The sequence below is a fragment of the Natrix helvetica genome (assembly GCF_964273705.1).
Source record: "Natrix helvetica genome assembly, chromosome: 3".
Taxonomy (NCBI): domain Eukaryota; kingdom Metazoa; phylum Chordata; class Lepidosauria; order Squamata; family Natricidae; genus Natrix; species Natrix helvetica.
Window position 1 is genome coordinate 158,423,254 of NC_138549.1, and position 27,599 is coordinate 158,450,852.

At 38.0% G+C, this 27,599-nt stretch overlaps 1 protein-coding gene across 2 annotated transcripts in view; it reads right to left on the reverse strand.

Annotated features, from left to right (window-relative positions):
* Positions 1-12,517: 12,517 nt before the first annotated feature.
* The window catches only part of CYP24A1 (cytochrome P450 family 24 subfamily A member 1), a 36,993-nt gene continuing 21,911 nt past the window's right edge, over positions 12,518-27,599 (reverse strand). For both annotated transcript variants that reach the window (XM_081949140.1, XM_081949139.1), the window contains 7 exons: positions 26,771-26,882; positions 25,282-25,427; positions 21,614-21,780; positions 20,677-20,755; positions 17,669-17,860; positions 15,526-15,637; positions 12,518-14,531 (listed from right to left, as the gene is read on the reverse strand). In XM_081949140.1, coding sequence (XP_081805266.1) covers positions 14,485-14,531; positions 15,526-15,637; positions 17,669-17,860; positions 20,677-20,755; positions 21,614-21,780; positions 25,282-25,427; positions 26,771-26,882 — 855 coding nt within the window. In that variant the 3' untranslated portion in view covers positions 12,518-14,484. The remainder of the gene's footprint in view (positions 14,532-15,525; positions 15,638-17,668; positions 17,861-20,676; positions 20,756-21,613; positions 21,781-25,281; positions 25,428-26,770; positions 26,883-27,599) is intronic.

Genomic DNA, 27,599 nt, shown 5'->3' on the forward strand with positions numbered 1-27,599 from the left:
TTGGAAATATCCAAGTGTTGCTTCCATTGTTTTGAGGAAAGTTTGCTGATTTGGGACTTCTATTCTCCTTTGTTTCAGATTGAAGCTCCATGTTTCTCAAGGACATAATCAACCCTGAGACTGAGAGGAGAGTAATGTGTGACACGTATGCTTCCTGCATAGAGATACTTTGTACAAATGATGCCTAAATGGCTTAGATATTGCATAGTGTATTTGTCTGGAAATTCTGACAAACAAGTGACTCAAAAAGGATATGGATGGATTCTAAAAGTTCATGTCTTTATACTTATGATTTATATACTTGTATCTCTGCAAGTATATAAATTGTAATATACTACCTTTGGAGCAACTCCAGTTTAAACTATAGTGAAACTCTTATTTTTACTATTTTGTCTGATCGGCATTTCCAGACTTCTTTTAAAAATATATTTATATAATATATATTTTATATTTATATGCTGACAAGTTGGAACATCTTGGTATTAAACTGCTGAATTAAAGAGGCTAACATGGATAAAAGTGGGGCAGATGGAGTACATCACTCTTGCTGCCAATTTGAGATAGATGATCCATTAATTAGATGCTTATGATGTGATGTACTCCATCTGCCCCACTTTTATCCATGTTAGCCTCTTTAATTCAGCAGTTTAATACTAAGATGTTCCAACTTGTCAGCCGGCATATGTCCAAGAACATAGGTTTCCCAGATAAGAATCCACATTCCTTTCTTTTAATGTTCTGAGTATGTCTTCAAGCAATAATTTTAGACTTAACAAGGAAAACTGTCTGGGGTAGAAGTGCTGTGATCACTAGAGCTGAGAAATAAGTTGGATTCCTGAAGTTAATCATAGGTGGTCAACTCTTCAAATCTTCCCAGGAATAACCTTCAGGCCAAATATATTTATCACATATTTATGTATTTATCATACATAAATGGGGAGGGGAGCAGGAAGTCAATGCAGGTGCTGTTATATAATCTACTCATTGTGCAATGATGCAACACATCATGCTATTTTAACCATTTTTCAAATACTTATGGTATGAAGTATGAATGGGTGGACGTTTGTTCTTTTTAACCAGAAGACTTTACATTGACACCAACAACGCAGGGCTCTATGGTTCCAGGGCTCTATACACTGTAATAAAAGCTTCAGGTATGCATTTATTCACTAATTTGTTAAATTTATTTGCTGCCTATCTCTCCATGGTACTATTCTAGGTGGATTAAAATAATCAAATAGCAAATTTAATGAGCAATGTTAATGTGAACAAGAGGAGAATATATATGTATATGTATATGTATATGTATATGTATATGTATATGTATATGTACCGGTATATGTATATGCATATGCATATGTATATGTATATGTATATGTATATGTATATGTATATATATAAATATATATATTCTCCTCTTGTGCGTGTCTCTCTCTCTCTCTGTGTCTCTATACATACACAAACACACACCGCTGTATGTATGTTCCAGCATAACTCTTAAGCGCCTCAAGCTATTTCTACCAAATTTGGTACACAGATGACTTACTCTCTGGAAACTAGGGAAGTAAGACACCACTTGGGTGTGAGTGGTTGGGTGGGTGTCTGTGTGTGTGTGTGTTCCAGCATAACTCTGGAATGTCTCGGCCGTTAAGGAGAGCAAGTGCAGCATGCTAGAGCGGCAATTGTTTGTGATGTCAGTTCCTTCACAGCTTCCTCTGCAAAGCCAGCCATTTTGTTTGCCCTTCCGTTGGCCAATGGGGAAGCTCCTGATGGATTTGGGGCAATGTGCCAGGATTGTAGACAGGATGGGAAAGCTGATATCTGAACAATATTTCATTTTTGTGTGTGGCATAGAGATTAACATCTATGATTATCATAAGAGAAAGAGAGAATCAGAAGTTCACAGGGATGAATTTGACGCACTATCGCTCAACTCAGACTACTTTGCAGGGTTGTTGTGAGGGAAAATGGGATGTGGAAATATTGTATATGCCACTTTTCCTTTCTGAATGAAAGATGGGCTCTCTCTATATAAATTAGTTCAGTTGAATCCTTGCTGCTTCTTTGCACTCTCCTGCCTAGTTTTTGGAATATGGCTCTTATCATACCATTCAAGGGGCCAAGAGTAGGCCAGGTCTGATCTTTTTGAAAGAAAAAAAATCCCTATTTCAAATATTGTTAGAGAAATTGAAGGAAAGGGCATCCTTTTCATGTTCCTTGACCATGTTGAGAGATTGAACAAAACTGAGGGTTCATATATTTATTATTCTTTAGGTAGACTTTAAAACATTGTTCACTATAGAAAGTTGAAACTAATTAATACTATTGGTATTATCTGCTAATAACCTAAGGAGATACCAGTTTTATTAGCTGGTTTCTCCTCATGTAGGGGTTGGGTCTAGTTTCTCAGCCTGAAGTAAATGCATGCTTCATTTCCTCAAAGAAACATGCTTCCACATTTCAGATTTTTAGATAATAGTTTTTTGGGGCAGAATCTTAGTAAATTCTAGGTCAATTTAATTTCTGAGGACGGAACCATTCTTGCAATTATCAGGACAGGAAAATTAAATAGGGAGAGTTGCATGTGTAATCAAAACAAGTTGACACAGATTAGTTACCTATTAATATTCTTTAAACTACCTCTCCCTCCTCCTGGTTGTATTAGTACTCAAGGCTGTTAGAAAGTGTTAAAACAACAGTGTCTTCTTTCCTCTTGCATATTCAAAACATACATACAGGGCAAGGTTCTGTTTTTGCTTTTTATTGCTTGGAGTATTTTACTCCAATGAAGAACTGGAGAAGCCTGTTCATATTTTATGGCTGAACCTAATAAAGCAGAGATAGCATCTAACCAATCTTGTAGAAACTCTAAAAAAATGCCCTGAATAATCCTGATTAATATTTGGGTGGGAAACTACCAAGAAATACAAGATTTCCTGGATCTCAATGGGCAAGTCTGAGAAGTCAAAACATAAATTCCAGAAAGAGAAAGAGATATTGCTTTTGTGTTGCTGCCAAGAAAATAACCAGCACCTGCCCATGAATTCAACAAGAACTATGGTTGACTTGAAAGAGGTGTTGTCATTTTCTTTTATATAACCTGTATTATAACCTGTAATAATTTAGATATTAATTCTTCATGACTGATTTGGGTGCTCCTGGAGAATCAAATTACGTCCCCTCAGAGTCAATCTTGCTCTTGCCACAGGGGAACTGATCCTAATGGCCACTGTGACCTGCTTACAAATTCCCAATATCCCTCAGTATTAACTTTCTACTTGCAAGTTCTACCTCAACCATGTAACTAAGTATTTCGCTTTGAATAACATAACAATATGTGCCCCTAAGGTAACCAAAATTAATGCTCTATAGTTCTTCAGTACATTGGGCATACAAAGCATCATAGGCATTCTATTAAACCAAGTTTAAAAAAAAAACAAGCAAGTTTTGTTTAGGGAGTCATACAGCATCAACATCTGTAGGAGACCAGTTTTCATTTTCTGTAGTAAAGCACATTTTATTTCTGGAGAGAGCCAGTATTGTACAGTGGTAAAGATGCTGGCCTAGAAACCAGAGGACTGGGAGTTCTAGTCCCGCTTAGGAATGAAAGCTGACTGGATGACTTTGGGTCAGTCATTCTCTCTTAGCCCACCTCATCCCAGAGGATCATTTTGGGGAAAACAGAAGGAGGAAAAAGTACAGATTGTCCTCAACTTACAAGAAATTAGGTTGGTCACATGATTTATGATTATGATGGGCAGGTTCCACTATGGTCATTATTTGAGGACTGTCTGTATTATATAAGTTTGCTGCCTTGGGTTATTTATAAAAATAATGAAGGCAAGATAAAAATCAACTAACTAACTAACTAACTAACTAACTAACTTGACAACTGTGGAATTGCCCCCCTTCCTCCATGCATCCACATATCTGATCTTCTATTCAAGTTTAGTGAACCCAAATAAGTTGAATGTGATTTCGCAATTTATTATAATACTATAATCATGCTAAGTATAATCTTGACAGATTTTGTTGAATCAGATCTCTGAATATGACTCTGTGCACTCAATGCCCTGTTGTAATCCTTGGTACTTTTGAAGGAGAGGGATACTTTTTTATTATCATCTGTGCCAACTGACACAGCGTTTGAGAATAGTCGGTTTTTCCTCTTTGTTTCTCAGGAGGCAGCCTGGAAAATAAGAAAAAACATAAAAGGAATTTGAGTTCAGTTTCATAACAATGTTTGAAAAGGATATTTTCCAAGTCTCTTTGTCTGGAATTCATCATCAATAAACACTCTAATGTCAAACACCACCCCCAGTCTCCATCCAAGCATCCTGTTGCAGGCCAGTCTTTTGAGATATGATCTTTCTGGTAATGGTAAATCTATTACAGCATTGTTTAGTTAAAGTTGTTATAGAGAGGAAGGGGAAAGAAAGGATGCCTCGAAGATGCGTGACTCTGACAATGGATAGGTTGGCTTTGTGATCATTAGTCTTTCATCTCTCAGTCCAACTCCTGTAATCAAGAACAAATTGCCCAGGTTTTTCTTTGTATGAAAAATGTTGAAGTCCGTTTATTAGAAGGGGAATGAGTTCCCATAAGTTTGAGGTATGGAGATTCTGCTATCCAGAGGCCACCACGACCAACAGCCCTGTGGCAGGAACAATATAGATACCTTCTTTGGGGATGTATAATTGATTCTCCTGCAGCACTTGTTAATGAAGAATTAACATCTAAATTGCCTTGTTGCTTTGTTCCCTCCCCATTTTTGGCTGCATTCACATAGTATGTTTAGCTATTATGGACCCAGTAGCTCCATTCATACAATGTGCGAAGCTTGGTTCATATTAATTTTGGCTTGTTCTTGATATTTTGTGACTTAGTATTTTGTGTGAACCCAGACTTTTTGGTTAGGTTTTGATTCAATGAATTGTACACATTCAAACTCCCTGGATCATTTTTATTAAAGATAGCTGAGAACCCGGCACTGCCCAGGTGTTTATTTATTCCAACCCTCCTTCCATGGATGTCACCACAATTTCTAATGTTGGATTTTCTCCCTTACCAGAGGGAGCTCCCTTGTGGAGTACTGTGAAGCCGTTACCATGGCAACTCCACAGCACTGTACAGTCTGTAGAAGCTATTTTAAGGCAGTACAGTAGAAGCCATTTTAAGGCACAGCAGGCTATATCTTAACAGAACCCCCCCCCCCAGGGGAGTTAGGGGTATCTTACCTCCACAGTATTTGTTTCCAGAGAGTAAGTCATCTGTGTACCAAGTTTGGTTGAAATTGCTCAAGGCGTTCCAGAGTCTAACCTATATCTATAAAAGATTGTACAGTAGTGCCAATAAAGGCGAATATTTTTAGCTCAGGATGGAAATGAGGGTCCTTGTTGCTCTCTAACCTTGGTTGTTTTCTTGCAGATGTTTCATTATCCAAACTAGTTAATGCCATCAGTGCAAGCAAGAAAACATCCAACCTCAGAGATAACCAAGCACTCCTCAAATTGTAGGGTTAACTAGAGGCCATCCTGGTCAACTGCCCTGAGGAATAGTGAATTAAAACTTGGTTAAAGATGTTCCTAGAAAGTTGATGATTAGGACATGGGGAAATATGACAGAAAAAAAATACTGACTTAATTTGGGGTATTTGGTTCTTTATTTAACAAAATTAGGAAATCAGTTTGACCTTTTAATTGAGTGCTTGACAGAGGTGGATTGCAAATTCTGGCCCTACAGGTTTGCTTGTGCTTGCGCGTTCACTCACACACAATGCTTCTGCGCATGTGCAGAAGTATCTGGGCAGGAGGGTGGAGCCTCCCGCTATTGCCACTACTGGTTCGCCCAATCTGGGCCGAACTGCGAGCATTCCGCCTCTGGTGCTTGAGTGGCTACTGTCAAAAGGAATTAAGCCAAAATAGAGTCACTTAGAATGAAGGATCAACATGGTTGGTAGAATTAGTACTTGTCCAGAAATTTAGTTTTACTCACTTACCTATTTTTCCTATTTCTTAACCACCCATCTCTCTCAGAGATTCATACATTGTATGAGTAAAGTGTACCAAAGTAATTTTTGCAATATTTTATTATTTATGTAGAAGGAAAAGAAAAAGAAAATAGTAAAATGAAACAAAACTGATATAAACTAAAATAAAACTATTCGCTAAAAAGAAAATCTGGAATTGTTTTTTTAAAATATATCTATAGCACATTTCATCTTGGAGATTCACCACCTTATGCTTCTATCAGCCCATCTTATGTCTGTCTTTTTTCTCAGCAAAGAAGTACATTTCTCAAAAAGATTTGTTTAAAACTAACCCCCCCTTTCCTTCTAAGACTTCCAGATGGTCCTAAAGCATTGTTAAGAATAAAGATGATGCTAGAGATTCAATGTTGGTCAATACTCTGTCTGTCTGTCTGTCTGTCTGTCTGTCTGTCTCTCTCTCTCTCTCTCTCTCTTTCTCTTTCTGTCTCTGTCTCTTTTTTCTGTCTCTGTCTCTCTCTCATTCTCTCTCTTTCTCTCTTTCTGTCTCTCTCCTTCTCTGTCTCTCTATCTGTCCCTGTATCTCTCTCTGTCTCTCTTTCTGTCTCTCTCTGTCTCTCTCTCTGTGTCTTTCTCTTTCTGTCTCTGTCTCTCTCTCTTTCTGTCTCTCTCTCTCTTTCTGTCCCTCTCTTCCTTTCTGTCTGTCTGTCTGTCTCTCCCCCTTTGCCTTGTTTAATTTTCCAGCTCCTGGGATCTTTCATTTCTGGACATTATTAGTGTATTGTATTTTAAGGAATAATTGGAAATTTATTTTTCAAATGCAGATAAACAAAAAAGACAAGATATTTCTTACATTGAGATTTTTAATTTAATCATTCTAGTGATAATTATGACAAAGTTATGGTGAAAAACAGAAGACAGAGAAGGAGATGGAGAAGGAGGAGATGATTACATGCCATCACATTATTGCTGATGACCATATAGTTAGATTTTCTCCATGGCAATCTATCCCTAACCTGATAGTTCAAGTATTCCAATGTGTACCCATCACCTGTAACTGAGTCAATCAATGTTGCTGCTGTTGTCCTTTTCTTCTGTTTCCTTCCACCTTTCCCAGCATGAGACCCTTCCCAAGAGAGCTAGTTCTTCACGTAATGCATCTGAAGCAGGACAATTTGAGTTTGGTCATTTGTACCTCAAGTGAGAACTCTAGGTCGATTTCATCAATGTTCTATTTGTTTGTTTTCTTGACAGACTCACATGCCTTTATTTTTATCACCAAAATCTGTTTTTCTCTCTTCCCCTGCCCATTTGTGGTAGCATCTCTCAGAAATGTTATTGGACATGCATCCATAGGAACCTTTATTTAGTGTCCATGGCTACATAAAAACAGTGCATCCAGATTTGGGAGTTTAAAGTTAATGTTGCAAGGCTATAGAACTGGGAAATATTTCCCACTTGAATAATCAGCTAAAGTTGGAGTGTTGACAAAAATTAAGCCAAGTCATGACCATTGAGAAGCAAGAGAGAAATGGAAACATAATCTGGGGTTACCAGGAAAATGTTGTTTTAGATATTAAGGTTTAAGGTCAAAGTATTCTACTGATTATGTGCTATCAAGTTGGCATTGACTTTTAGTGATTCCATAGTTAGATACTGGAGATTTCTCCATGATGTTCTGTCCCTAACGAGGTCTTTCAGGTCACAGTGACCTCAAATTAATCACAGAATATTGATTACCAGTCGCAAAGAATGCCCTGTTTGACTTCTTACATTCTCTAGTTGTATTGCTCAAATAATACTTTAACACCCTGTTAATTGTCCTTTGGCCTGACCGGCTAAGCTACTACAAGGTGTTTTTTTTAAAAAAACAAGCCATGCCTATTTTTGCGGGTGATCAAGTGGAAGTGCCAACTCTTGCAACAGAAGCGGTCATCTTGCTTGGTAAGTAAAAAGTTATAAATAGATCCAAAGGTATAAAAGGTTCAACTCTGCGGTTTTTTGGGGCAGAGGTTCAGTCTTGCTATGAGGATCAAAGGTGAGAAAGTAAGGTGAATATTTAAAATGCTTCAGGTTGTAATTCCATCCAGAAACGTTCTGACTATGTTAACAAGCATAGTTCTTTGTGTGTGTTTGTGTGTGTGTGTGTGTGTGTGTGTGTGTGTACGCTCACATGAGTGTGGTGGGGGGGAGGGGGCAGAGAAAAGCCTACATGTTTGGAAAGATTGATTCTCCAGTAAAAATCTATTAATCTAGTAATTTGGTATTCAAGATCTGGTATTCAATTAAGTTGTTTGGTAGGAATTTTCATCTACGAAGAAAAGTTTTACACCTAACGTAGTCTGGAATAACAGGCAAATCTATTATTATTGGAAGGAGAAAAACGAAGTCTTTTCACAAAAGCTTATGGAAGAAGTAGCCCAAAGCCCAGCTATCTTATACACTATTATTATCTTTTCTTTAAAAAAAATCCCAAATCATTTTTTTAAATAAAAGTAAATATCAAGCATATTTACAGGAATGCCTTTGCAGTCCACAGTGGTCCCATTAGGATGGGAGAAACATTCTTGGTCATTAGATTGGATTGTGATATGGTCACGAACACTTATGGTAGCCATTTTTCATAGAGTCAACCAAGAAATAATAAGGTTGCCCCCGCCCAAACATTCTTTCAAAAAGCACGAAGACATGGTTTTGCCAGCAGGCCAGAAACCCCCACCGTACTATGGAGCCCACCAAGTGGTTAGTCTGATTGTTGTCATCAGGGATATCATTATGCTTAGTCAACCATGAAAGACAGGGAAGGGCTTTTGACTATACAGGTAGTCCTCAGTTAGCGATTTCTTGTTCAGCAACCATTTGAAGTTACAACAGAGCTCAACAAAAAGACTCATGGCCAGTCCTTGAAATTGTGGCTGTTGCCGTGTCCCCACAGTCACAGGATCATGATTGGGGCACTTGGCAACTGGCCCACAGTTACAATGGTCACAGCTTCCCACAGTCACATCATCCCCACTTGTGATCTTCACTGCCAGCTTCCAATAAGTCAAGTCAATGAGGAAACAGCCACCACTTGATGTTGTGCTTAATGACTGCACATGATTCCTTAACAACCACAACCTGAACTGTCATTGGACACTGAAGATCGCATTTAATTTCGTTATACAAGATGCATCTAAGAAGTTTGTGAATACAATCTACCACATTCTCCCAAAATTCCACAGGTTGCTTATGTGTTGCTTATGTGTGGCTCATGTTTCTCTAGTCATACCTTAACCGGCACCCTAAATATTAGGCAAGAATCTACTGCAACATATCATAGAATCACCAATTTGGAAGTAGACATTAAAGCCCTCACATCCAGCTCCCTCAGTATAAGAATTCAAGTTAAAACATCATTGAGAGATGGTTATCCAGTGTTGCTTGAATACACTCAGTATGGGGAATTCATCAACTCCCTGGGAAATTGGTCCTTTTGTCAAACTATTTTTACTGTCAGAAAGATTATTTTTTTATCCCCAACCTTCTGCTTTCCTATAACGTAAATTTATTATTCCATGTCCTATTCTCCAGATTTTTTTTCTTTTTACAACCCTGTAATCCCTTTTATTGGGGTAAATTCAGGGCAACTGAAGGGAGCTGAGCATTTATTGGCTGGATGCTCTTCCTGACACTTATGTGGAGTTTGAAGCATATATTTTCTCTTTGCACCTTGATAGAGAAACATCTGTCCCTGCCTAGGATTGAACTCTCAAATTGTTTTCTGTGAAACACACTTACAGGAATTTGAAGACTGCTATTATATCCCTTGCTTCTTCAACTTCTCTTCATCTTTGGTTCCTAATTATGCTTGTTGCCTTTTCCAAGTGTTCCAAAAATGCGATGTCCAGAAATGGTCAGAGTACTCAAGGTGGGATCTAATCAAAGCTAAGTCAATAGGCAATTTATGGGTATCAAACTTTAGCTAAGATTCTTCCCTTCTAGTAATTCCTCATTTGGTTATGCATACTCTTAGAGATATTTCAATCAAAAGTTGAATAAGTTATGATTTTTTAAAATGTCATTGTAGAACATAAAACATAAAATAATAGAATTGGAAGGGACCTTGGAGGTCTTCTAGTGCAAATCCCTACTCAAGCAGGAGTTCCTATACCATTTCAGACAAGTGGTTGTCCAGTGTCTTTTTGAAAGTCTCCAGTGATGGGCCATGCACAACTTCTGAAGGCAAGCTATTCCATTGTTTGATTGCTCTAACCTTTAGAAATTTGCTCCTTAACACTAGGTTGCTTCTTTCCTTAAATGGTTTTGTCATGACCTCTTCATAGTTAACTAGGATAAAGCATTAAAAAAACCAACAATATTTTGCTTTGATTATAAATATATCTGGATAAGCCTTCTTTACAGTATTTATGAAGTCTTCTTTAGCTTCAGCTCATTTTAATGTTGTATGAAATACTTATCTTATTCCTCTCTAATGAAACATCCTACTTATAGTATTAGCATTACACACTTCTGAGGCTAGGTTTGCCTACCAACTCAGCAGTGGATCATGGGGTGAATAAGTTTTGTTTATGTACTCTATGACTTATGCATGAATTAGCTAGTAGATGAAAAAAGAATATATTTACTGGTAAGGATCCACATTCAGTGTGTAATAGTTCAGGGGTGAAATATATGGGAAAACCATAACCTGAATCTGGGAAGTGAACTGCTTTTCCATAGATAACCACATCAAATCGGACAGGCCAATATAGGCAGTCTTTGACTTATACCAATCAAAAAAGCTCTGTAAAAGGTGATTTCCAACCAGTCCTCGCACCTATGATCATCCCAGCATCCCCATGGCATGTGATCAAAATTTGGATGCTTGGTAACCAGCATGAATTTAAAACGTTGCAGTCCCCCAGGTCATGAGATCACCATTTGTGACTTTCCCAGCCAGTTTCTGACAAAGTCAATGGGGAAAGTTATATTCACTTAATATCTGTGGGAATTACTTAAAAACTGCAATGATTATGCAAACAATCATCCTAAAATTGGGTGTGACTCCCTTAACAACTGCCTTACTTAGCAATGGAAATTCTGGTTCCAATTGTGGTTGTAAGTTGAGGATCACTTCAACATGATATTTGACAGATTTATTTGAGTTAGACTAAGTTATATAGAGTTACTGTTCTTGATGTCCAATTTTCAGTGACATCAATGCACATCCTAGGAAAACTTCCTCTTTCTTTTCAGCCAGAATATTAACTAATACTCCAGTTCTGATTTGGAAACATTGAACAAACTGTTATGTGGAAAATAGAGAATGGAAATATGGTGGTAATCCACAAATTATAGGCGAGGTAAAGAAATAGCTTGGAACACCACAAAGTTTACAATGGATATATATTGGATTCAGACCAATCCTAAATCTGAAGCCAATTGAACAGATCTGGATAGAATTCTTGGATGTGCTGATTGAAGCAGGGTTCTTTTGAAACAGATCAAGACCAAACTTCTGATCTAAAGCTTCAGAGATTCATAAAGATGCAAAAAGACAGAATGGCATAGAAAGCCTATATTTCTTCTGATTTTTCAAAATGTTCATAAAATGAAAACTGGAGTGTGGAGTGCAATTTTATGATTGAGAACTTTAGCTCCTACTCAAAGAAGTTATTTTTGATAGAGCTGTGCTAATGAAGAATTTTAGGAATGAAGGTGAAGTGCTTGACTTCTTATTTCCTCCAACTTTTTCCAACTTCTATCCCCTACTCCAAATTTGAGTATTTTCTTTCTCGAGCATACAAGAGTATTTTTCTGATTATTTATTTATAAAATGTATTGGCCACCCATAGGGTAACTCGGGGCAGCTTCTAGTAGTAATATATATATATATATATATATATATATATATATATATATATATATATATATATATATATATATATATATATATATATATATATATATATATATATATATATATATATATATATATATATATATATATATATATATATATATATATATATATATATATATATATATATATATATATATATATATATATATATATATATATATATATATATATATATATATATATATATATATATATATATACACACATACATACACACACACACACACACACACACACACACACACATATATATATTACATTAATAAATAAAAAATTAAAATTAGACACATGCGGAGGGTGGGAGTGGGGGAAGGTAGGATGTGTTATTACTCAATCAACTACCTCCATTGTGCTGTTCCCCCACTGGGGCTGCAAGCCAATGGGAAGAGACATGCCGTTAGGCCCTTTTGAAAGAATAGAAAGGTTGGGGCCAACCTCACATTGGTGGGAAAGATGTTCCAGAGGTATATAATATACAGTATAATGATGTATTAGTTCAATTATATAAGACGGGGAAACAGTTTTCATTTTAGGTGGGGAGTTGTATTTGTGTTATGCTGACTGATTGATTTCTGAAATGAGATTTGGATTTGTGAAAGATGTCTGGGCTCCAGTGTAGATTTAGGGGAAACCATTTTTAAAGAAAATACTGTACAAACATTGCATTCAGTGCAACAACCATTTTGAATAGAAGAAAGCATCACAACCAGAAGCAATTTCCATTAAAAAGCTTTATAAAGTCTGCTAATCTTGAAGAAGCTTGACACGTTCAATGCAAATAAAACAAAAATCCTATCCACAAATTCTTTTTATTACAAAATTCTCAGAACAGTTGGGCTTAAATATCAACAATGAAATGGATGTTGAAATTTTTAAAAAAAACAAAGAAAAAATAAGCTATGAACAATCTTCAAAATAGAGAGGTCTTAAAAAACACATTTACTTAAAAAACAAACAAACCCAAATACAATTAAAAACACGTAAAAACAAAATAAGAAGGAAACTGTATCAAAAGGAATACCAGCAAATACCTGGGAACTATGATCCTTATATGCTATGGAATGTTGTAAGGCAGATGTTCCATTCTGCTTAAATTGTGACATAGTGTGAATTTGGAAACTTAAGTGGAACCTTGCTGGACCAGACTGATTGTCTAAGCAGACTAGCATCCTCTTTCCAACCATGGCAGCTCACACATGGAAGTCGTGTTCAAAATGAATCACATCTAATTGCTCTCAGTTCTGAGATCAAGAACCTGCATGGAACTCTTACAGCATTGTCCCAAAGAATTGGTTTACTCTTGTTTTAAAGGCAGTTAAAAGATCACGATTATCATATCTGAAGAACCTGAGATATACTGTTGTTTTGTGGCAAAAGAAAAGATAGCACCCCATCTCCCTCTCCTACCATCCACACATGAAAGCTGATAAACACCTTAAAAGGTGGTGGACAGATTATATGAGTGTCTATGTTGGAGAGAATGGAATACCTAGACTTGCAATTGCTCCCCATAATATCTACCATTTAAGTTGCATCAGTATATGTAATGATGGCCTCAGTTCTTCAGTTAGCAAAAGGAAAAGTTGTTGGACTGCTAGAAATAATTTAAGAGCTGGCTTTGATTTGGTGGGAAATAAATTGTACTGGTCTGCTTGTATGATCTTATTCACCTCTTAGATGGAGTCATCGAGTGTACAGCTCACTGTGTCCGAGCATAAGTTATTTGTTCTGGTCTCCAAAGTACACATCACCTTGAAGGGCTCATAACAATTTGGGTGGTCTGCATTCTGTAATGTGACTCATTGTTCTGTCTGCCTGAAAGCCTCTGTGTGTGTTTGTGTGTGTGTGTTTGTATGCATGATATTTCTCCATATATAGTTGCTGAGTTTGCTCAAAGCGCCAGTAGTTGTAACAATGCAACATCAGAGCCAACCAGACTTACTTTGTTTTTTAAAATACAGCCCTTCAGCATTTCTACAAACCCTGCATTCATTCCAGATTTCTTGCCACCGTAGACTTAACATAGCTCTCCTCCTCTATTAGTACTTCTATTATTGCCATTCTTTCCCTTACGGACATCTAACACAGTCCACCCCCTAGGATACTTTCCGTCCCTTTGCAATCACGTTCACCCTCTTGCAGACAAAGGTCTTCATTTAAAGTTCCATCAGGACTTGGAGACAGGCAAAACAAAATTTCTCCTCCAGCGTTTCCATCCTGACGTCAAGAGTGAACTCAGAGACTCAAGTCACTCCATCACTTCGTGATTATTGCTTTCCTACAAACATTAACAGCATGGGTTGAGAACTGTACATTTCACAGCAGCAGATGCAAAAGAATGGACCTTTCTTTCATCCCAAGATTAGGAGTAAAGAAACTACCAAGTTTGTAATTCTGCCATTCTTCCACCATATACCTTTGGAACCTTTGGTACACCTTTTACACTAATGTGAAGTGACTGCTTAGGTGTGCTCAACATAGCTTGACTGATTTGCCTTCAAGCTAGCTTTGGATTCCTGCTGTTGTGTCCTTGCTGTTAACACACATTGCTCAAAATATAAATAGACTCTAGCAGGATCTGGGAAGCCAAAATTCAAGAATGCTGTCTAACAAAAATGTCAGCTGTTCCTCCGGTAGAATCTATGGGAAAACAAAGAGACAACCTAATCAATTCTTCAGTTCAGGAAGAAAAAGGGAAACAGTTAAACTAGTATTTTTGATTACCAGTATCTTTATGAAAGGCCTTAGTAGCCAAATTTTTAAAAGGAACTGATCAAAACAGAACTGTAAAATGTCCTATTTATTTCATTCCTAGCACATGTGTGCTTGCACCAGGAACCTTCAGTCCATATACCACACTTACCGTATTTTTCGGAGTGTAAAACGCAAGGAGTATAAGATGCACCAAGATTTTGAAGAGGCAAATTTTTTAAAAAAGTGTTTGCATTCTGCAGATCTCCCAAAAACGGCCCATTTCTTCACGAAAATGGGCCCGTTTTTTGTCAAAAAAAAAAAAAGGGGGCATGCATAACCTTGAGGATGCTTATAGAGTGCTCCTGGGGAGGGGGGGGGCAAAAAGGGGCCAAAAACAGCCCATTGTTGTCTCATTTCTTCCCTCCCCAGCCCCCAGGAGCACTCTGGAAGCTTCCTAAAGGCTCTGCACAGCCTTTTTGGTGAAGGAGGAGGGTTTTTGGGAGGCCAAAAAAGCTGTATTCAGTGTATAAGATGCACCCAGATTTTCAGCCTCTTTTGGGGGGAAAAAGATGTGTCTTATACTCCGAAAAATGCAGTATGTCACAATGAACTCAGTTCACAAAGTGCTTTCTTGGTATTCTGTACTTGACAAAATAGATGTCTATCATGACCCAAATGTTTATCTGTGTTTGCATACACTTTCAAAATGTAGGATGTTAACAAATTGCATTGTTTTCCTTCTTTCTTTTCTTTCACCGTCCCTCTGCTCCCTCTGCAATCATGACGGCTAGAAATTTTCCTTTTCAAAAACATGCAAGTAGAATTACTCTTAACAGCTGCCAGTCATTCTCATTCCATTTCTGAAGAGTCTCTGATTTTGACTTTAAGGTTAAAGATCACCTTAAACATAATTAATTCCATTATGGGACACTAATTTTACCTTGGCGACGTTTGAATGCAATAGGAAGTTCTCGGTTGGGGATGAGGATTCCTAAGTGAAGAGCTTCAACCGGCTTGTCGTCAGTAGCTACAATCTGATACTTCCGTATAAGCTGTAATACAAGGGGGGAAATGAAGTTCATCAGAGCCTCCCCAACCTGTAATCAAGATTTTTTCTGAGCTGGGGAACCTGTCAGTGTCTATGTCAAAGTTTAACCCCACAGGCAGCAATAGCAGGAAAATCTGATACAGCAAAGTTCATAAGGCTTTGAAAAATTCATCCCTTTCAGTAACAGAAATAAGCAATATAATTTTTTTAGGTAGGAATGATTGTAGCAATGCTTTCATTTGGTCGCTTCTCCTTTGGAAGGACAACACAGAATCCCAGAACCCTAAAATTGGAAGGGATCCTCTGGTTCAATCTTCTGTTGAGTGCAGGATCACTATAGCATCTCTGATAGATGACCTTCGACCCTCTTTTTGAAGATCTTTTGTGAAGAGAATCCTCCTCCTAGATTTAATGAAAATTGGAAGTTCATCTCATCAAAAAGGCAACTCATCCTCCAGTACAAAGGAGAAAATTGCTCCAATGTATCATTTCAGATCTTTCACTAGGGCTTGGCCAGCAAAACTTTGAACAGATTGTTTCTCAGGAAATCCTGGCCCTCATAATTAATGTAAGAACATCTGTAAAATGTTCTGTAACTTCAAAAAAGATCAGTGTTGATGTATTAAATATTGTAATAAACTTTGACTAATATTTAAATAGGGACATCGTGGCTCGGTGGCTAAGACACTGAGCTTGTTGATCAGAAAGGTTGGCAATTCAGTGGTTTGAATCCCTAGCGCCGCGTAATGGAGTGAGTTCCCGTTACTTGTCCCAGCTTCTGCCAACCTAGCAGTTCCAAAGCATGTTAAAATGCAAGTAGAAAAATAGGGACCACCTTTGGTGGGAAGGTAACAGCCTTCCAAGGGTCTTTGGCATTTAGTCATGCCAGCCACATGACCACGGAGACGTCTTCAGACAGCGTTGGCTCTTCGGCTTTGAAACGGAGATGAGCACCACCCCCTAGAGTCGGAAACGACTAGCACATATGTGCGAGGGGAACCTTTACCTTTATATTTACCTAATATTTAAATAAATTAGCTTAATGAAACAAAAAGCTTGCATTCTCTGCTCTTCCACCCTCCAGAGTGATGACAAGGAGGGAAACTGAGAGTTTCTTCACCCATTGGAAATTAATCACAGCTAGGTTTTCTACCTTTAAATCTTGAGCTGTGAAAACTAGCCAATTTTGCAATCTGTGCTTGGAAAGTGGCTCGTTTCTTCTAATCCTCATTAAGATTCATCACACTTGTTGGATTCAATTGATGTAGCGAATGTGATGAATGCAAAACCAAAGCAGACGCATACATACATAATTTCCTTCTGGCTGTGCCTGAAGAAGAACATTAAGCTGAAGCATTGTTATGGTACATGCAAAGCTGCTATATTCCCTGCTTTGAAAAAAAAAAGCTTCAGACTCTCAGATCTCTATCTCTCAAGCGAAATACCATCAGGGATTAACAAAACTGCAGTGGAGAAGATATGTAGGTTTTGATAATTTATATGGACGTCAGCTATTCCAGGCAAACCAAATAGGAAACACAACCAGAAGACTAGGTGGCTCAGTGGCTAAGACGCTGAGCTTGTTGATCAAAACGGTAGGCAGGTCAGCGGTTCGAATCCCTAGTACAGGTCTCCTGTGTGAGCAGGGGGTTGGACTAGATGACCTCCAAGGTCCCTTCCAACTCTGTTACTGTTTACTGCTTAATTCCACATTTCTGTAAGGCTACTTTAATAGATTATTGCAACTCTGAAAGTACAAACTTCCCACCACCACTTTTAACTGATCAATTGAGGCAGGTCTTTCTTAAGATTCTTTTCCCCTCTGACCATTCAGTGACTGTGGGTTCTTCCCTCTCTTGTCTGACCGTCCCCTCTGTAGCATCACTTTGCCTCGTTCTCCAAGATCATCCCTACATTCCATTACAAGGAAATACATTTCTGCTGCCATAGAATGGTTTCTCTTTTGCACAGATTAATGGGAGAGAGAGAGAGAGAGAGAGAGAGAGAGATGTATCTAAACTAACAGAATGCTTACCCAACAGAGAGCTAGCTGGAGTTGCAGCTCTGCCAGTCGACGCCCAACACACATTCTTTTTCCAATGCCAAACGGAGCATGAGAAAATGGATGGATGGTTTTTTGCAACCAACGCTCTGGCTGAAATTCACTCCAGTTACTGAAATATTCTTCATTGCATCCCAGAGCGTAAGTGTTGATCATCAACACAGTCTGTAAATGCAAACACAAACACACAAAGTGCATTTAGAAAGCAGGGAGAAAAATGAGTGCAACATGTATTTTGTTTGGGGGGGGAGGGGGGGAATGACTCAGGGAAGTTGCCTATATCAAAACATTGATGGTGAACCTAAAGTAGGCACATAGCACAATCCAAAGGAGAGATCATAGTCAACAACAAGAGATAAAATTATGACAAGAGTTTTCAAACCTTCTTGCAATGAAAATATATTTCCAGTGAATTAAAAAAAGGAAGGATTTTAGTTCTTAGGAGAAATGGCATTCTTGGGGGGGGGGGGAATACAGGGTTGTTTCCCCCTTTTAAAGACAAGTTAAATGAGATTTTACTTGAGTAGGAGCCAGAATTCAAGCATGTTAAGTAATGCTACAGAAAGCAGAGCTTTCCACACCTAAGAGATCAGGATCAGGCCTTATAATTTAAGATAAAAATTTTAAGGAGGCCAACGTTGAGAAAATATATTTTATTATTTTACCGGGCAGATCACTGAATTATCAACAAATGATTTTCTTCTCCCCCCAATAACTTTACTACATTGGGGTTCAGGGAGGAGCTGGATGGGTTAAATGTCTGCTTATATATACTGATCATGTTCACATGGGATAATTGATCTGCTTACTGAATTAATTTATTTTCTGAATTCATTCAATGCCTTGAATCTAATCAAACACATTTAGCTTACCTAAGGCAAAAGTCATTACCTTCATCAAGTTAACTCTAACCAGGTAGAATGTTGTTGATAAGCTTTTGAATAAGCTAGTTAAGGATATTATGTTAACACAGCCACTATAAAGCAACATGGATATCAAGGCAGCTATCATTATCCAATTTTCCCCAAGAAAACCCCCAAAATGATACATGAATGCTGACTGAACAGAATTTAAAATAAATAAAATATACTGAAGGATATTTCACAGTTTGCTCAGTGGCATCTTAGTAAAGTCTTTGAGTCTGAGGCCACAAGTGTGTGATGGAGCCCATTTTTGGGTTATGCTGAGTAACGTTTTTGTAATTTTCTCTTTGTTGTTCCATTTCATCTTTTCTATTCTAAAATAATGTACTTTTATTATTTTCATACCCAGTCATGTGCTTGAGATAAGGTGGCCTAATAAATCTAATAAATAAATCCATATCAGAGAAAATCGTTGCTATCAAGAAAAGCTGAATATTGTATATATATTTTGATAGCAAGAAGCCACAGACAATATTTTGCGGGTGTGAGTAAAGACCGAAATGGATAAAACTGGATGTCATACATATGGATAGAATAAGGATATTTTTTTTTCTGCATTTTGGGGGGTGAGGGAGATAAGGAAGGGATTTTTCTTCTTTCGCTTAATCTATGTCAGGGGTCGGCAACCCGCAGTCCTGGAGCCCCATGTGGCTCTTTCAACTCTCTGCTGTGGCTCCCTGTCGCTGGTTGGCACCACAATTTTGAAAGGATCTTCCAGTTTGGGGTGTGGGGGGGGGGAAGCATGGCATGTCAGAAAGAAACTCTATGGCAAGGGGCAGGTTTTCCAGTCAAATCCACAATTGATAGGGCTTTCGGTTAGGACAGGGAGAGGGAAAAGGACACTGTGCTAAGAGGAGACTCCATGGTGGGGGAAACAGACTTCTGGTCGTCTCCAGAATTGAATGGGGGACTTCTGGTTAGGACCTTTGTGGCTCCCGGTGTTTTCTTTTCTGTGGGAAACAGGCCCAAATGGCTCTTTGAGTGTTTAAGCTTGCCGACCCCTGATCTATGTTAAACTCATAGGATCTTACATTACGGTTTGAGTGTATTCCTAGCTCAGAATGGAAATAAATCATGTGAGAAAAATGCTACCAGGAGATGTAAAAATGTTCTGGGGTATTTTAATTATTTATTTTAATAAATAAATAAATTATTTATTTCTTAGTACAGCCTATTTCCCCCTCCAAATGTATCTTAAATGTAGTTTAAATGTATTTAATTATTATGAATGATTTTATTATATTGACTGTACACCGCCCCGAGTCCCTTTTTGGGAGAGGGGCGGTCTAAAAATCTAAGAAATAAAATAAATAAATAATAAATAAATAAGGCCTACAACTTTGAGTCACTACCTATACATCCATGGTAAGAGGTGCCTGAGATTTAAAAGCAATTGCAACACTATGCTTGGGCATTTATCACGACATAAAGGAGATCAAGCGTTTTATTTATGAGATCCGGCCCTGCAGTGCAGGACCTCTCCCAACTATTGACATGCTGTCAGGCCTGTAGTTATATTCTTTTTAGGATCTTTGGCCCGCCACACTTTCTTATAATTTTCTATGCTGTTTCATTAGTGTAGTAGTTGGGAAGGGGGAATAGAAAAGAGTAGGATTGTGGAATGTATGTTGTCATTCTTTTATAGAAGCTCAAGGTCATCTTTTGTCTCCGCACCTCGACACCTGACCGGAACCAGAGGGGTGTAGATGCCAGCGTGGAAGATGATGATTGGAACATGTGATGGATTTGTGGGTGTGGGGATAGATCATGAACTTTCAACTGGGGTGGAATTCCAGGATGCAAATCAGAGTTGGAATTTTTCCATAGAGGTGCTAACTTGCCTGTAGAATAAATTGGACCCTTAAGGATGTTTTGCCTTGGACAATGATTTATTTCTGCATGGTATTTAGAACCCTAACACATGCCAGTAAGTGTGATAAGATATAAGGCCAATCACATTTTATAAAAGTGCTGTTGTTGGTTGAAAAACAGGTTATGCATTCAACCATTTAATCAAAATAAGTGGAGCATTTACAGTACGTGGTGGAAGTCACTTACCCCTTTTGGAAGAGCATAATCCCCAAGGACTGTTTCTTTGTCAAGGGTTCGAGTGGTAAACGGCACAGAAGGTGTTAACCTACAGTAAAATGGAATATGTGCACTTTATTTGTGTGTGGGGGGGGTGTCAACATATCTATCAAGGGGGACACACATTAATGGCTGGGCTATAGCACTAGCAATAGCACTTAGACTTATATACCACTTTTATAGCGCTTTACATCCCTCTCTAAGTACTTTACAGAGTCAGCATATTGCCCCCATCAATCTGGGCCCTCATTTTAGCAACCTCAGAAGGAAGGATGGAAGGTGGAGTCAACCTTGAGCCGATGAGATTCGAACTGTCAAACTGCTGGCAGCCGACAATCAGCAGAAGTAGGCTGCAGTACTGCATTCCAACCACTGCGCCACAAAACATCAGACGTAACCAAAGAGACTTTCTAAACCTCTTGCTCCATGTGTTAACACCATGTGTTAACATCCTCATCTTAGAAAGGTTTGGTGTAACCATTTCAAAATTCTTGTTGTGTTTCACTCTTCACAGTAGAGAAGACCCTTCCAACAAAATTGCTACATATTTTTGAGACTGGGAATGAACTTTAAAGCAGTTGTGCCAACCGTAGGAAGGGTCCCTTCCTTCTCAGCCTCTTATCTTGCCCATTATCCATCTGTGGGCTGTGCTATCTCTTATCTGACCATTCCCTAGGTAGCATCTCTTTCCCCTGTCTCCCAAGGTCTTCTCCACATACCACTACAACATGCTCTTTGTCCTCAAAGAGAAGAAGAAAAAGGTGGAATTGCAGCCTGTTCTGTTTCTGTATCCATCTTACATCGGTCTTCCTCTGAACTATCAATATTTACTTGAATTTTGTGCTTTACAGTTGCCAATTCAAAGGGGAAATAATAATTTTATTCTTAGGTTTGTGAATCAGTTTACCTCATTGACTCCTTCAGGCATGCCTTCAAATAGGGCATTTTTTTCAGGTGTTCACAATTTGGGTCTTCTCCAGGTGAAACCACGTTCTGTATCTCCTCAAACAGCTTTGCTTGGACATCTGGCTTGCAGGAGATGTTGTACAGAGCCCAAAGTAAACTGTTGGCAGTCTAAAAGAAATCAACACTCTGAATGATTATGCTAACACAGGAAACCTAAACACATTATACCTAAAAAAAAATGTTTTTGCTCTATAGGCAACTTTGGCATGTAAAAAGCCTGAACTTGCTTTTATCCTAGGAATGGCTCTATAAAAAATGTGAAGACACTTAAAAAAATTAAAACCTAAAGATAAATGTTCCCCTTGCACATATGTGCTAGTCGTTCCTGACTCTAGGGGGCGGTGCTCATCTTTGTGTATGTCTAATGTAAGAATATCATTAATGAAATGCAGAAAATATTGATATTGTAAGATTGTGCCCTACTCCTCCTGTCTCAAGTATGGATAAATAAAATCTGGTCTCCCTAATGCAAGTTCAGAGCATCTGTAGCAAGAAGTTGGCTTACAAGCAAGAAGACAAAAAGTGAAACATAGATAAAAATATATGTACATCTACAATAAACGTTTTTTTAGATAGATGGTTTTTTGCCACTTTCCAGCATTTATTTGTAGTTTCCAGCAAAAAAATCCACTGGATAAAATATATGCGGCTAACAACCGCAGCCTTTCATTAATGACTACTGCAAAAGTTGTCCAAAAATGAATCCTTGACTTACAACTGTAACAGCTTACAACCGTAATTCCAGGCTTAGTTCAAGGACTACCTGCCCTCAGATTGTGTAAGGTGTATTACAGAGTTTTGAACTTCTGTCCAAAATCTTTACTACCCCTTTTTGAAGGACAACAAGGTCACAGTAGGGCCATTTGAAATGTCTTTTTTTCCGCTTTTAACTTTTATAGGAGCAACCATCTCTTCTTTCCCGTTTCTTAACGCCAGAATTAAATTCGTCTACACTCTTTTCTAAATTTTCCACCTGTTGTGCAGGTAGAATGTTCATAAGATTTCTCTCGAATTCAAGGGAAACCCACCCCACCCTGCCCCTAATAGGAAACAAGAAAGTGAAAGAAGCTCTGATTCAGTTCTTGAGACTTGGGTGGATGGCTTGGTCTCATCAACCCTATAAGAATATGCCAACGTTTGGGAGGGACAAAGATTCCCTCCCACAACTCTTTAACGTCATGCTAAAAACACTCTTCTAAAACATAACAATAAATGGAGGGTCAGAATGAAAACCAGATTTGATTTAATCAAAATGAAATTAAATTAATTTGGTCTAACATCATTGCCCAGAGGATGATTGGTTGCCCTCTCCCCTCTTTGGAAGAGCTGTATAGCTCCCACTGCCTTAAGAAAGTTCAAAACATTCTTAAAGATCCATCTCATCCTGGTCACCCTTTTTTTGAACTATTACCATCTGGCAGACGGTACAGGATAATAAAATCAAGGACAAATATGCTGAAAAACAGCTTCTATCCCAGGGCAGTAACTATATTGAATTCTACAGTATAGTGCAATATAAATGCGATATCGGGTTTTCAATTTTGATTATATAGAATGTGAAGGATGTATGTTTGTGTTTTTATTTTTATAGTTAGAATGTACACTGAAGATGACATTTAATTTCGTTGTACAAGGTGCAATGACAATAAACTAAACTAAACTAAACTAAATGCTCTCTTATTTTCCCCTTTCTGCCACTTTGAGAATTAGAACTTGGCAACCATATTTCCAATGGCTTGAGGCACCCGTCCACATTCTCCATGTTACTTCTCCATTATACTGACAGAATATCTACATAAGTCTACATTCATATAATTGTGTAATTTCTAATTAATTATCCTTGCAACTGACTATGTCTGCTAGGATTCTACTATGTTTTACATCCTGTTCAAGGGTTCAACAAATCCAAAGCTTTCCCATCCCAGAAGATTCTACTGCAAATGGATGTTTGTTTGCAATACAGCCCAGCAGATATTTCAGGCCCTACCCAAGAATGACATAGAAATTGAACTGAGTTAGCCAAAGTTCAGCTCTTTATTTGCTCATTAATATATATAGACAGAATCTTGCCAGATTAAATGCATAACCTAATGGATATACTCTAGCAGATTATAGGGAGTGGCTATCTATAATCTCTTCCTCTGTCTCCTATCCAGCTCTGTGTTTTGTCTTGTCTCACTCCTTTCCTTGGAATGTGGTTTCTCCTTCCTGGGAAATTGCTGCTTCACCATTGGTCCATTCCACCACCTCTCCCTTCAAAGGTGCACAAATTCATCACATCTGGGAACAAAAAGGATAAACTCCAGGGCTGTACAGAATTTTGGATTCTGTCTAGAAGCAGTGTTTCTCAACCTTGGCAACTTTAAGTCCTGTGGACTTCAACTCCCAGCCATCAACTCTGGCTGGGGGATTCTGGGAGTTGAAGTCTTAAAGTGACTTAAAGTCACCAAGGTTGAGAAACACTGGTCTAGAGACAGAAAAAAGAGCACGTGGAGCCCAAATGCAATATCTCAAAGCCGCGACCTCTTTTCCTGGATGTGCGTGGCTACCCTCCACCACTACTGCACAAACTTGGGAAAGGATGCAGCTGTTTTAAAAGTGTTTTAAAGCAAGGTGCTGTGTTTTCAGAGATGGAAACATAATATTATTATGCAAGTATTATTCAGAGACTGAATCTGAAATGCAGCACATTCGTAATACATACTGCAATGACACAATGGCGTCTAGGTAGATTGCTGCAGAAGCTATCCCACAATTATTTAGCATTAATAAATAACTGCAAAGCAAGCATTTATGTCCTTGTCTTTTTCTCACCCGTGTCTGTCTAGAAAAAAAAAAAACATCTCCTTAACTCCAGATGACTTCATGAACTTGTCTAAATAGTTATTTAGTTTTATCAAGCTTTGTGTGACTTTGTGTTGAGAAACTGCCAGACAGACAAGAAGGTGACTTCAAGAGAGAAATTAGCCTTGAGTTGTTGCTCAATCACAAAAGATCTAGGGCTTACATCCCTCCCTCCCCCCAAATACCATGGGACCTTATCTGTTTGTTCCCAAGAGAAGGCACGTATTCTGGAGAGATTCCTGTAATATAGGCAGAATACAATGAAGTAGTTAGTTTGAACCCAACATATGCGGATATGGTTGCTTGCACCAATCAGCTTTGTAAGGCAACTACCAATGGTAATGAGCATCAATTGCAGATTGTCATTGCCATGGAATTGTACCAAATAATGGTCAGCTAAGTTTAAGATAATTCATTAGGCTCCTTCAACCCCCACAATAATTCCCATCACAACCAAAATTTGTGCGTGATATGAATTATAGGAGATATTTCTGGAATTCATCATTGTGGTGAATGGCCTAAAATCAAGATCATAGAAAAAAAGCAAAACAACTATGCATTGCATCTTACAGCGAAATGTAATGTACAAACGAATGCCGTCATTGTATTAAAATCCCTTATTCAATGCTAATTATAAAAGCGCTACCTAAAAGAATAAGCTCCTATTGAAGGAAGAAGAGAAAAAGCCTTTGCAGTGTGTGGCAGGTTATCAGAAATCCGAAATCACTGTTCATTTATCAATGAAAAGAAGCTAACAGCATTTACCGTTTCAACCCCAGCAATCTGAAGCTCTGAAATAGCAGCGTAGAGTTCTTTCTTCGAAAGCTGGCTCCCAAAGTAGATGTCACAGAGGAAGTCTTCAGAGGGATTTGCGGAGTGTTTTTTCAGCCTGCTGTCAATGGAACATTTCACTGCAGGAGCAAAGAGAAAGTGTCAGAGTATGTTTATAGACTGGAATAGACATGGCAACAGGTCAGCCAATGGGAACTGTTTGGATAAACATGGTAATAGGTCAGCCAGGGGACTGTTGCAAAATCGAAACATAGTATTTATTTGTATGGGGCCATAAGAGACGTTTGGAATCTGGGTGTGGCCTAGACTTGCTGAACTCTATATAAGAGTTGGTTTGGCCTCTGTAAATTTTGCTCAGCCTCTGTACAATGTAGGCCTCTGTATCTCTCTACTCTGTAATGACTTGCTTCTATGAATATGGCTTCTGTGTTCCTGATATTGTATGCTGAACTCTGCTATTTGGTATTGTATATAAAGAAGTTTCTTATATATAATTGAATCCTGCTGAAGTTCATTTACTCGTGTGTCCTTGCTGTATGTGCTACTGCAACAACAGACTCTGACAAAAGTGATAATTAAACAATAATATTATTGCATGGAAACTTCAAAGGTCTATTTTTTCATACACACGAGACATTTAAAACCTTCAAAAACATCAGGAAACGTTACAAGTTAGATTAACCTTTTCCAGTCTATCATCTTCTGAATATATTTGGACTGCATTTTCCAGGACTACCTGCCAGCATGTCTGAAAACAGGGAATTCTGGGAGAATAAGTTCCAACATGACTGGCGAGCCACAGAGTTTAATAGGTTGGTCTACAAAAAGGCAATCTCCTTCCTCTTTCATTAAGGATGAAGACTTTTAGTATGCAAAAATAAGGTTCAGATCCCTATTTTATTTTAACGATGCCTGGTTATTTTGTTGGAGTTCATTGAAGGAAACGTAGCATACAAGCATAATGTTCAAAAATTTGCCTTGACTATTCTAGTATTTTTATTCATTCCATGGTGAACTTAAGCCATACAACCAAGCATTCATACCAATTGTCACTAATAGCAGGGGGAAAAAAGTTAAATATCTATTTTAGTATATTAGTGGGTCTGTCAAACTTGACTAAGGGAGCTTTAAGATAAAAGTTTTGTTCAACCACAGGGTTTAGTGATTGGATAAAGATTTGCATTCTCTCTTCATCCAACCCAGTCTTTTTCAAACTTGGCAACTTTTAAGGTGTGAGGATTTCAACTCCCAGCATTCTGACTGGGGAATTGAAGTCCTTGCATCCTAAGGCTGCCAACTTTTAACAAAAAACACTGATCTAACCTATTCCACAGAATGCTTCAGGAAAACAAATGAACTCCAGATAGTCAGGCTGGTTTCTTGATGCAAGATGCAAAATCTGCTGCCCAACCTAAAATGCAAATGCATATTTCACAAAATACTTTCAGTGTCCTTCAGTTACCTGTCTTAAATATATTGTCCCATGCATTTGTATGAGCTTGCCAAACTTTCGTATTTAGACTTCTATGGAGTTCAACTGGCGTCACCATCATCTTCCCAAAAGTGCTCATCATCTGTAGCATATCATGAAAAGAACAAATGCCATTATTAAAGTACTGGGGAAAGTTCAAAAGAACATATAATTTCCTGTTAGAAAAAGTATTAACTTAGATTCAATAAATCCTTGGGCCTTAAACTAGAATACCAAGTAGAAGCTGTTCCATGTGGACAGGAGATCATAGTGATCCTTACACATTTCACTGTACTGCATAAAATCTTAACTTGAATCCCAAATTATCCCACTCTTAGAGTTCTCTCTCTCTCTCTCTCTCTCTCTCTCTCTCTCTCTCTCTCTCTCTCTCTATCTATCTATCTATCTATCTATCTCTCGATCACTCTATATCATCTCTCTCTCTATCTATCATCTATCTATCTATCTATCATCTATCTATCATCTATCTATCATCTATCTATCTATCTATCTATCTATCTATCTATCTATCTATCTATCTATCATCTATCTATCTATCTATCTATCTATCTATCTATCTATCTATCTATCTATCTATCATCATCTATCATGTATTGCGTCACAAACCCTGGTATGCCCAAATATGGCATGGAACACACTACTTCCCTTTTCTGTCTTTTGGCTCACTCCAGGAGACCATCTAGGCAGAAAACCATATTTTTAATGTTGCCTTTGTTACATTTGTGTTGTATTTGTGCTGATAAATAAATAAAGGGAGACTAGTATAGATCTATTTCAAGATATTTAGCTCTCATCAGCT